We start from the raw sequence: 12,809 nt of genomic DNA on the forward strand, positions 1-12,809 counted from the left end.
TGTTCAAAATGAAGAAAAAGGAAATGATGACATACAGCATTAAGGTTCCTCCCACCTTGTAGGACAGAACACCTGGATTATTCAGATGGAATTCAAGGCTACATGGCCCACAGTGACATGCCAGTATCCTGGCCAGTATCTGACATGGCTAGCTGGACTAGATGGTCCTTTGGTCTGAACCCTCAAGGGTCCTTCTTAAATGTACATGTCAGCATTAGCCATCTTCCCTGCTCTGGGAGTGAAGGCAATACCACATGCCTAGAGTTTTAATCCTTATCGTTTGAGAATCTCATTCTACTGAAATATGAAACATCGCAAAAACTCAAGAAAATGCCAAATTTGCCTGTCACGTTTTTATGAGTGCAAAAGACTTTTAAGATAATTTGTCACTCCAACAGAGAAAAAGGAAACAACATTTTACATCAAAACAAACCTACACAGTATGTCAAAAGACAGTAATTAGAAAATCCCTAGGCACTAAAGAATGTTTAGACAATTTAGCTTTTCCTAAAGCTACAAAGTCACCAGGTAGAAAATACCATGGTAAGAAACTTTTGCAAATCTAAGTGTTACTCTGAGATTCTGCTCTGTGAGACAGAATGTTGTAAGAAAAAAAAAAAGCATTTTCATCTTTTCCAACTTTGACTTACTATTTATGCAGCACTTTTAAGTGTTCAAAGTGTGTCACATATATTACCTGAGTAATGCTCACAATAGCCCTGTGAGGCAGGCCAGTGTTATGATCCCCATATGGCAAATAAAGGGACTGCAGCTGAGAGAATAATGGCTTGTGTTTGTGGAAGCATGCATGCTTTGTATGTGGAAGACTCGGGCATTTCCAGTTGGAAGGATCCAATAGCACGGCTGCAAAAGACCTCTCTGACACCTAAAACCCTGGAGAGCCACTGCCAGACTAGATAGTATTGGGCTAGATGGACTGACCTCTCTCTCTCTCTCTCTGTGTGTGTGTGTGTGTAGAGAAAAGAGGTTCAAAAGAAAGCTGACTGGGCCTCCTATAACATTCTGTGAATGAGATGGGATGATTGCTTGAGAAAAGCCTCATCTGGAAACACCCAGTTTCTCTGGATGTGCATCTTAATAATTTTGATGATGGTCTGGGGTAAGTCATAACATCTAAGCTACTTTCTTGGGGTGGAGGAGAAAGACAGAAGGTCACTTGTTTTATTATGTCCCTGCAGCTTAGCTGCATCTGCTGCTAAAGTCTTTGTGTTGGCAGTTCCACTATACCATTATTTTGCATCGAACAAAATAAAGGTTCTTTATTAGTTTTAATGCTACATGTTTTTAAAAAAGAAAATTTACCTCTAAAAGTTCATCTCCAGTGTGCATTCTTCCATCTTTCCCTGCAGGGCCATCTGGACTTATGCCCACAACAAAGATGCTCATGCGAGACCTATCCTTGTTGCCAGCAAGGCTGAGTCCAAGTCCATTCTTATCCTTCTCAAGCTCAAGAATGTGCAGCTCCCCGGGCAAATCTGCATACCTTTGTCTGATTTTCTCTAAAAAAAATAAAGTGAAAGAAATGTATAATAAAGTAATACACACACTTAGGGAAATATTTTCCATGCAACATACCAGTTTGCTGCACTTCCTTCTTGAGCTTCTGTTTTTCCCAGTTTAATTCAAACCAGTGTTCAAAAGGTACTTTAAAGTTAATTCCATTGTACTGATTCCCATCAATGTAGTAGGTTCCTATATAATTACAGCACACTCATACTGCCAAGTGCCAATCCTCATCTAACCATAAAGGAACCATCCACACCCATACCAACCCCAATCTGCCTTGTAGACTATACAGTAGACTATATCTGGATCTACTGGTAGGTATCTGGGTGATTTGCAACAGCTCAACAAGTAGTTTTGACTTCCAATTGTTTAACAATAGCAACAAAATTATTTTCCCCACCTAATTTAGACTGCTTGGGACAACCAGAAGTGAACTTTTCTGTGAAAGGATTCTAAGCTCAGTTCAGTTCAATTCAGGTGCTGAAAACAAATTTCTAAAATCAGTATATACTCAGAGGCACACTGTCTTTCATTCTAAGTGTATGTCTTTTACACCTGGAAATATTTGGTCGATCTTGGGGTTTTAATAAAAACTAAGTAGATCCGATAAGTCTTTCCATGCCTGCTATACAGCACTAGCAGAAATCTGTCATGTTACCCAAAGAGTGATTTCACACACTTTTACCACCAAAAGTGGTCATTGGCAAAGAACTTATAGTAGTGCAGGGATAGGCAATCTTTTTGGATCCATGGCCACATTTGGGAAGTTGAGGAACTACTGTAGACACAACCACAAAATGGATTGCCACTTTGGCGTCTACCAAAGGCTGCGTCCTATTCAGCAAAAACATGTTTTGCGTCTATTGGACACTTCACAATCCATTTATTAAGGGATTGTCTAATTAAGCTAATTTCTGGTGGTACAATACAGCTAATACTTATTTTAAACATATGTTTTGGCAATGTCCAGTAGTTACTTCTTTTTGTGAAGAGGTTATTACACAGATAAATTTTGTACTAGGACAGTCTTTAATATTCACTGATGTACAGTACACACTCTTTTAAAGTATTTATCTGGCCAGCGTAAATGGATTCTCAGCACCCTGTTGATAGCTAAACGACTGATATTACATCACTTCCTATTATGTAATGGATTGTGGACCTTACAATGCTTTCAATATTTGAACGGGTACCATCCTGTATTCAAATGGATACTTATTTGGATATGTGGTCTGCTTTTGTTGAAGCCTATGTGCAATTGCTAGAAAGTTGTATGCATTTCATAGAAATCCATGTGCATATATTAAAGAAACAGTTAAAAAAAAACCCAATAATAATGGATTGCTACGGTACTGTGAAGTGGCAAGACTGGTTGAAGAGCAGCCAAATGATCCTTAAATTTGTATACACCAAATTCTATAAAGATCTTCAGCATAATGGAGCAGCAATGATTTGTGCATGGTGGAAAAAGTAGTCATGTCCATTTACCCTTGGATGTTTGATCTCCATCATTTTTGATGAAGTTTATAAATATTATGCTGATCAAAAAGTGGGGGATAAATGCTAACTTTCCATGTCTTCTACCTGCTCAGCCATGTTCAGAAGAATTCCAAAGGCACAACCTAAGAAAATACACCTGTCATATGCAGGAAAATAATGCTTTTGGAGGGCCACAAGTTGTCCACCCGTGCTCCAGACGTTGTCGCCATCAAATCCCATCACCATGCTGGATGGAGATGAGGGAAGAAGTGGGCAACAACAACTGGAGCGATCCAGGTTGGGGAAGGATGGGGCATGCCAATAGCAAACTCAGCAAAATGGTATGAACCACCAAAAGGGTGGTATTAGGAGGCTTGGGGAACCCCAAGTTTCAAAGAAGTACAAAAAAAAATCCTTTAGAAAAATAAACTAAACAGAGGAACCACAAAACAGCCCAAGGAGGACTGATTATGCTCAGTGACCACAGAACTCTGTTGGACTAAAGGACAACAGAGGAGGAAGGAGAATGCAATGGAGTATCGTAATTGAAGTCAAGGCTGGCTGGCTGGCAACCTGAACAGGTACAGTCTACACTGCAACATTTCGTTGCAGGTTCTAGTTTACTTTTCTTTTTTAAGCAACCAGAACTGCTTTCAAAGTAGTGCTTGAGAGGAGCATTCATGAACAGTACAAGGTGAAAGCAATTAATCCGTTAAAAGAGATGAAATAAAACCATATAGAACAACTACACACTACACCAGCATTGCTCTTACAACTACCATTCCACTGGGAGACTGTGTTAGCAGTACAACGATATCTGTGAATAGTGAATGTTTCTATAGCAACAGTAGACTGAAGAGCAGCTTGACAAACTATCAAATTAAAGAGAAGAAGAGATAATGCTGTCACAACACAGGACACAGAAGGTCCAAAACGAAATCTACGTTTACAACCTGAAAGCAACTCACCAGCTCGTTGGTATCTATTTATGCCAAGATCAAGCAAAATGTGACCTTTAAAAAAAGAATGAGAATTTGCCTACTACAAAATGATACGCAGGAGCTAGTATTTGTGGTTTATAGCCCTTATGTATGGAGTGAAGTGCAAGTGTGTATTTTTTGTTTGTGTTGGATATAGCTGTTAAATGCATATTGCAAAAAGCAGGCACAGTGCCAGTTAGATAGCGGCTTACTGAATGCCACCCAATGAAATTGTGGAGTTTGAAACAGGATTTTCAGGCTTGTAGCTTGAACTTAGTTAGGATGCTGTATGGACTCAAGGTAGCTCTAAAGCTTGCTACCAATTTTAAGATTTCACCACATTTTTTAAAAAATGGATGAGCAAGTAATTCATACACAATATATAACTTGGAAGCAGTAATCTGATTTTAACCAGCGAATGGATATATTGCACATTCAGATGTGAAACAGCCGAAATCAAGGACCCTTTCCCAGTGGAAAACTGATTTCTTTCTCCTCCTGTTCCTCACAGTTTAGTCTATTGCAGACTTCCTGAAACTGCTGCCTTCCAGATGTGTAGGAATATAGCCCCCATAAGCCCCAGCCAGCAAGCCTCTGGCCATGATGGTTGGGGAGGATGGGAGTTGTAGTCCAACACAACTCCAGGGCACCAGGTTGGGGAAGGCTGGTTTACTGAACTCTGGGATAGGAAGCAGGATGAAGTAACCAGAGTGCTCTGGGCTCATCTATATCAGAGATCTGGAGGGCTGCTCAGGGGACCTAAACATAGTTAGTTTATATAGCTGAGAGAACGCCTTCTCCTCATTTATTCTTGTCACCTGCCTTTTGATACACAGTATAACGTGCATGCAACCTGCACAGGCTGCCAATTTCTGAGAAAGGTTGTTGGTCATTTGTTCAACAGAATCCAGACAATGTGTACATCACACTATTTTGTACCTGGGCTAAATGAAAGTCTTCCCCTTGAGCTACAATATCTATTGCCAACGTAGAATGTGATTGTGCAGCAGTCACGGGAGACCCGCGCTAAGAACTCTGAGTCATTATCAGCGATATATAAAATGCTCAGCCTAGTGGGGCTAGGCTGAGTAGTTTATATATCGCTGACAATGACTCAGAGTTCTTAGCACTAGAACTTATCCTTTTCTTATTTTGTTACTCCTTTATGGCATACTGGAATTCTACTCTAACAAAAGCCCTAGAACTTCTTAATCAAGGCAAAGTTATGTGGGGGATCTTCTCTAGCATTTAATTTGTAACAGCCAATTCATATATGCAAATCATCACTTCACATTGCAAGTCATCATCTAATAAACATGGAAATATGAATGTATTCACATTTCAACAAGACAACATATTCTCACACTGATGTAAATTCTTTAATGCTCAGTGGAATATCTGAAGTGCTCCCAAATCACCCCATTTCCACTTTCCTTTCATACCATTAGGAAGAATATAAAAATGCTTGAATAAATAAATAAGAATAGATTGCAGAACTGCACATAGACCCTGCTCACATGAGACTTCCTTCGCACAGTAGATCCAGGCCTACTCAGCACCATATGAAGGAAATTACTGGGCACACCAATGTCTAAACTGGCCTGTTGTTATAACCCTTTCATCTAAATTATGGGAAATATGTTTGTTGTGCTATATGTTTGTGGAATTCAGGCACTGTGAATTAACTGTGCAATGCTCCCTTAAATACAATTCAGTTGCCAGATCCTTTTCTTCCTCTCTTCCCTTGGAGTAAGAGAAACGCTGAAAGCCTCCATTAAAAGCCCTACTAGGGACCTAGATATTATAAACTTTTTCTGACCATGTCACTCCGCCTCTGAAATCTCTTCATTGGCTTCCAATTCACTCCAGAATCCAATATAAACTTCTCCTGCTGACCTTCAAAGCTTTTCACGGTCTAGCTCCTGCCTATCTCTCCTCTCTCATCTCACACTATTGCCCCGCTCGTGCTCTTCGCTCCTCTGATGCCATGCTTCTCGCCTGCCCAAGGACCTCCACTTCCCTTACTCGGCTTCGTCCTTTCTCCTCGGCTGCCCCTCATGCCTGGAACGCTCTTCCAGAACACTTGAGAACTACCAACTCAATCACAGCTTTTAAAACTCAGCTAAAAACTTTTCTTTTCCCTATAGCTTTTAAACTTTGAGTTTGTTCTGACTCTATACTGTTAGCTTCACCCTACCCGGTGCCTGTTTACACTTCCCTGTGCCTGTTTGCATTCTCTTTCCCTCCTTATTGTTTACTACAACTTTATTAGATTGTAAGCCTATGCGGCAGGGTCTTGCTATTTACTGTGTGGTCTGTGCAGCACCATGTACATCGATGGTGCTATATAAATAAATAATAATAATGTCTGTTCAGTCTTGATTATTGAACTTGGAACATATGTAAAAATGACAGGCATTCAAGCCTAATGTGAGACCTAAGAACAGCGATGAAAAGAGAAAAAGAAAGGAGAGAGGGAGGGAGAGAGAGGGGGAGAGAAAGAGAGGGGTTGAGAGAGAGAGAGAGAGAGAGAGAGAGAGAGAGAGAGAGAGAGAGAGAGACTATTAGATTTTTGCACCTGAAAGAAGCAAGGCACAGATAGGAAAAATTAAAGTACTTTGCCCAGTACCAGAAAATAACTGTATGGCATAGTGTCCCTGTATCCAGCCCTGAAGGGTTTTTTTTTTTGCCTCATTTGCCAGTGTAAGAGAGAACAGGCAAAGAGGATGGGATTTGCTCTTTACAAAGTAATATAGGAATGTAGAGTTGTAAGTCGCAGGTATTGGCATTCTAATCTGCAGTCACAAGAATGAAAATGCAAACAGAATGAGCAAGAAAACCAGGAAAAGCTGCTGACACTCTGCTTACCCACGCTTTCTCTGCAGTGGGGTGGCAGTGGTTAATCCTGGCACAGAGGGAAGGTGTGGGGTTTCCAGAGGCCATTGGCTCGCTGGGCCAGCCCCCTGTCCTGTGCCTGAGCGGATGGCAACCTATCAGGGCTTGCCATCTACCTGAGAAAGCCTCCGCCTCAATTCCAGAGTGGGGATAGTCAGCTGATTTGTCATACTTGCCTCACTCTGGGGGGAAAAGTCGGGGTAAGTCATCAACTTTTTAAAGACATAGCTTGACGGGAAAGCCCTGCAATGGCTGCGAGGTGGCTGCTGCATTGCATAACCTATGCAGAACTACTGCGCGCCCCCTGCAGGGCTTTCAGGCCATATAGGCAGCTCCTAGGGTGGGATAAAAACCAAAAACAAGCTTCACGACAACTCCTCACTCAGATTTTGTGTACTGACTGAGTATGGAATGTGATGAAATGGAATCTTTTACTTAAAAAAAAACGCTCTGGGAACATACTTAAAAATACATTAATATGCACCTGTGTATGTACAAATGGTTAATTGAATTATTTTGTGGGTCATCTGAAGCATTAAAAGCGTATTTTGGATAACCAATACTCAAGTGTTTGATTTCTGGCTCCATAAAGGCAGCAAGCGTAAGAGCAAGGGAATTAACTTTCAAAGTGCTTTCTTGATGGCACTTAACCTCCTATCAAAGCACATTGGTCTGCCTCTTGACATGACAATGTACTTGGGGGCTAAGTGGTTGCTCACCCCCTGCCTCAAGAGATGGAGCTCCCTTCCTTCTGCAGGGATCTGTGTTCGTCTCCTCTAAGGGCCCAAGCTCTCCCAGATCTCCTAACATGACTGTTTCCTTGGTGTTTTCCATCTCTAAGAGCTCTAGTTCCTCTTTGAAGGAGGATTCCTCCAGTGGGGACATTACATCAACTTCTATTTGCTAAATGTTAGTACTTCCAATTTTGCTTTAAATATTTCTCCGGGTAGAGGTCTCATTCCTGCACATTCCCTTGCATTTCTTCTCCCACTGCTCATTGAATTTATACCATGGCATCCATTCACCACAGCCACCTTTCACATAGGTATTTTACGTAGCAACTACTTTTAGCAGAAGCTAAATCTAGCTGAGTCACAGTTCCACCACAGTGTGTTCATTCTGTTTTGAAGAGAGATTGTCATCGGGCTACATCTATACAGTCACCACTAAATGCTAAATGTCAGAATTGTCTGATATTTCTCAATAGCTTTTTAAAGTCCTGTTCTGAGCTTAGCATTTCGTGTAATATCAGATAGGTACATAAAGAGAAAGAGAAGATATGCGTGCGCACGCACACACACTTTTCAGTCCTTCTAAACCGAGGAATTTTATATGCGATTCTTCCTCTCTAGCCATTATAGTACTTCTGTTTCTGTTCTGAGTTGAATTTATATAGCAGTGGAGTGGGTCCCCCTAATTCATCAAGAAAATGAAGCTATAATATTAGATTGTGGTCACATGTCATGAAGTGATAGCAGTAGTGCTACATAATTCATCTTCATTTCCATAAGATATTGTGTCCCAGTTGTAAATCTGCTACACAGGGCCATTTCTGATAGTCACAGTTGCAACTTACGAAATACCAAGTTTGTTCAGCAAATTATTTATTTTTGTGATTTACAAGTAAATGTTGACACTTACTGTTTTCTTTTTTTCTTTTTTTACTGTGAATATCAACAAACAGAACAGAAAACATGAAAACGGGGCCGGGGGGCGGCGGCGGGGGGGAGAGAACCATACATTCTTATTGTAACAGGCTGGTAAGCTCTCTGAAGTGTGTTTTTAGATATTTCATTACAAATATGCTGATTTTGACGGAATCAACAATGTCTTAGTTGCCCCCAATGATATTATACTTCAAATACAAAATATAGTTTGTTAAAAGATTTCCTGTGTCTGTGTCCTCTTTATTAGTTTTAAACCAGATCCAGCAGAACTAAGTTCTCCTGCCAGGCTTCCCAAGGAAGTTATTCAGTGGGGAAGAGTTGCATAGCTCCAAGATGAATGTCAGCTTTGTGTGGTGAGGGGTGGGGAACAGGCTGCTACTTCCCAGCAAAGCTGAACGCAGAAGCCATAATAGTCAACAGTAGGTTAATAATCAAATCACAATAGGTTATTTTGCAGATACTCTCCACACGATCAGAAAAAGAATCAACTGTGAGTGAGTTAGAAGCAGCTATGAGTGGATTATTAAGTAATAGTGTGTTGGCTAGCTTGTCCCCCCTCCCAGTCCTCTGTAGTCGACGGAAATAACCAGCAGGAAATAACACAACACGATAACCAACAATGATTTAAATAACCCCCTCTACACATAGTTATTTGCATGGGTTATTTCAGCAAAATAATTGACTGTGGGTTAAAAAAAAATCCCCCACATGATGCAATAACCCATGATGGGTTAAATCAGTGGTCTTCAACTAGTCCAGACCCACCCCAGACTCCCAAGCTGCAACATGGGACCCACTTTCACAATTTTTTCCACGCACAACATGGCAGCAACAGCTTTGCTGGACTGATCTTGTGACCCACCTTTGGGTTGTGACCTACCAGTTGAAGACCAGTGGGTTAAATAACCCTCCGTTGGTTATCGTGTCATTCAAATCCAATCAACCAGTTAGCAGCAGAGGCCATTGCACCTCTGAAGCAATGAATCTGCCTCCCTCATTCTGCGTTTGGGGCCCAGCAGTTGATCAAAAGCTGCAGCATTTTTCAGATGAATGAAAAAACATAGAATGCCTCAGTTCTGAATTCCAATATTGTCTGCTTCCAAGAGGCCCATCCATGACATATTGCTGAATTAAATGGAACTCGCACATGCGCAGGCTAAAATGCCACACCCCTGTTCTCTTTTTAAGTACATTTTCTGATCCAGCTGAACGCCATCAATTCAGAGTAATGGGAGTTGTGGACTGGAGCAAGCTCCACCTCTTACCAGTGCTTAGACTTTTTGCAAGAAAAGTTTGTCCTCTAAGTTACAGGATCAGAGTGGAAATGAATCTCAGTGCTGTCATGGTTTCGTTATGCAACTACCATACAAGTATTTTCTAGATTTTCTTGCTGATTTTTATTTATTTTATTTATTAAATTTATTAAATTTTTCAAGGTCTAGCTCCTTCCTATCTCTCCTCTCTCATCTCACACTATTGCCCCGCTCGTGCTCTTCGCTCCTCTGATGCCATGTTTCTCGCCTGCCCAAGGGTCTCTACTTCCCTTGCTCGGCTTCATCCATTTTCTTCTGCTGCCCCTTATGCCTGGAACGCTCTTCCAGAACATTTGAGAACTACAAGTTCAACCGCAGCTTTTAAAGCTCAGCTAAAAACTTTTCTTTCAAGCTTTTAAAACTTGATTTTGTTCTGACTTTATACTGTTAGTTTTACCCTACCCTGTGCCTGTTTACCCTACCCTGTGCCTGTTTGCATTCTCTTCCCCTCCTTATTGTTTTATTATGATTTTATTAGAATGTAAGCCGATGCGGCAGGGTCTTGCTATTTACTGTTTTACTCTGTACAGCACCATGTACATTGATGGTGCTATATAAAATAATAATAATAATAATAATAATAATAATAATAATATACCGCCCCATAGCCAAAACTCTCTGGGCGGTTTACAAAAGATTTTGTCTACACTTGGGTAGATTTTGCATCTTATTATGAATCTTAGGTGCTTATTTTGTATAAGAATGCATTGCCTAAGCAAATTCATTTTAGACATCTTTTCAACTGCACCCCTGCCATTTTTGCTTTCCTTCCAGTGTCTCTCCAGGTTGATACAATTTTCAGAGCTTTGCTTAAGTAATGGAGATCAATTTAGTTTGTCTTTGCAAAGAATTTTATTATTCTGCTTTCATTACCAGATACTTCATACATGAAAATGTAATTCTGTTAATTTAATTACGAAAAGGATATTGAATGTTTTATTTTGTTTAGAGCTAATGGAGCCATTTAATATCCAGTCAATAGTATACTTTACATGAACATCAGTTGACAAGTCTTCCAAAACATATTTTGTCAGAATACTTTTTGAAATATTTTGGGTGGTATCCATAAGATATTGAAATATTTGGGGCGATATCCAGCTCCTCCTACTAATGGAACGTTTTCCATCAGTGGACCACGTATGGGAATGATTTGTCCTTCCCCTGCAGCGCCCCCCCCCCCCTCAAAATCTGTTCTGGAGGATTGAGGGACACTTGGGAGTAGATTTAGAAGCACAGCGAGCTGCAGGGGAAGGAGTGTGTGAGTGTATGTCTTCTCAATGGATTTTGCCCATAAATATAAACAAAAGATAAAGATTAACAAAGGTGTTCTCTTTCATTTGTACATTAACACCTATCAATTTTATTGGCAGGTCATTACATTTCTGAAGAGGAAAGCTGGAAGACAAATAAAAAACGTTGCTCTGTTGCTCTAATACTTTCTGACCTAATTGAAATGCTTAATCTACAGACTACTATGTCTGGTCCTTGGATGTGTGTTTGTATTATATATAACAGCATGGGTCTTAAAAGGTCAGGTGTAGAAAACCAATTAATCCCTGAAATTGAGCCTGACTTGTACTTTTGGAATGCTTAGCAGAGTCACCACCAGGACTTTTGCAGCCTGACAGAAAGCTACTGAGTTTACTCCCAAGTACATATGTTTAGTATGCCTGTGATATAGGCATCTAAGTCGCATGATTTTAGACACTGCAATGGTAAGGTTGAAAATTCTTGAAAACTGCTGAGCTGCTCATATAATAAAGCTCTTGTGGGAGCTGGACAGGCTTCAGCAATATTTAAAGAACAACTTGTGTCCAGTAGTATGTTTGTATGTAGTCTTTAAAACAGTGGAACGTTTGAGCGTGGAAGGTTCCATTTGGGATCAGGGATATGACTAAAAGTCAGGCTGCTCCAAAATATTCCTATTTGCTTCCCTTCCCAAGCTCCTGAAGGATGAAAAACACCTCTTGTCAGGACCAGAGACGGTCTAGATGGCATTCTTAGTGGATATTAAAGTAGGGTGACCAACTGTCAGGATTTCCCCAGATTTGTCCTGGTTTTTGTTCTTCCCATGGTGTCAGGGGGGATTTTCTATAATTTTCAATAATGTCCTGGAATGACACACCTTCCCCTTTAAGCATGGCAGGAGGGAATGACATGCTTTCTTGAGGCACATCATTCCCCCATCCCGAGCTCCAATTGAGGTCTTAAAGGGGAAAGTGGGTCATTCGTGGACATTATAGAAAAGGCCCCAATTGGAGTGGATGGTGGTGGTGCAGAATGAAATCCTTTCCCCTCCTCCACTCCAATCGGGTTCTTTAAGGTGGCGGGGGAATAACATACTTTCTGCAGGACTCAGAAAGCTGCTTCCCCCCACACACACTAGGTGTCCTCTTTTTTGGTTTCCCAAATATGGTCACCCTAATTAAAGACTACGAAAGCACACATGGTCTCTTGGTGCAGTATCTAGTTGCTAATGTACCCCCCTGCCGATATTAATTATTATTATTATTATTATTATTATTATTATTATTATTATAAACTGATTTAGCTTATCGTAATTTGCATTTGAAGGAAAATATATAGGCTTTCTGATCCATAGAGAACTGAAAGAGGCCTGTGAAATCACAATGAATTGCACAAATAGCTATACTGTATATAAAATGTTCTGTCTTATCTTGATGAGAGTAAGTGGTTTAAAAAGTCTGCCTGCCTCAATAACCATTCATGCAGAGAGAGAGGGAGAGGGAGAGAGAGAGAGAAAGAGAGGCAAGGAATCCATTTGATCTGGCAGCACCACTAGAGCCTTGTTACTTCATGCTCATCATTCAATATTTATCCACCTCTGTGTGGCTTGCATACACTTTGTGCATACACAATTACAGGACCAACCTTGCATATCAAACAATTTTTAGTTTCACTTCTTCGAAATAAGCAGAGTCCCTTGA

General features: G+C 40.5%; 1 protein-coding gene across 1 annotated transcript in view; it reads right to left on the bottom strand.

The window, feature by feature from the left end:
• PATJ (PATJ crumbs cell polarity complex component) overlaps positions 1 to 12,809 on the bottom strand; it is a 187,062-nt gene that overhangs the window by 62,036 nt on the left and 112,217 nt on the right. The window contains exon 28 of the mRNA XM_063138122.1: positions 1,324 to 1,520. Within this exon, the coding sequence (XP_062994192.1) occupies positions 1,324 to 1,520 (197 nt within the window). The remainder of the gene's footprint in view (positions 1 to 1,323; positions 1,521 to 12,809) is intronic.

This window comes from Elgaria multicarinata, chromosome 1, assembly GCF_023053635.1.
Source record: "Elgaria multicarinata webbii isolate HBS135686 ecotype San Diego chromosome 1, rElgMul1.1.pri, whole genome shotgun sequence".
NCBI lineage: Eukaryota > Metazoa > Chordata > Lepidosauria > Squamata > Anguidae > Elgaria > Elgaria multicarinata.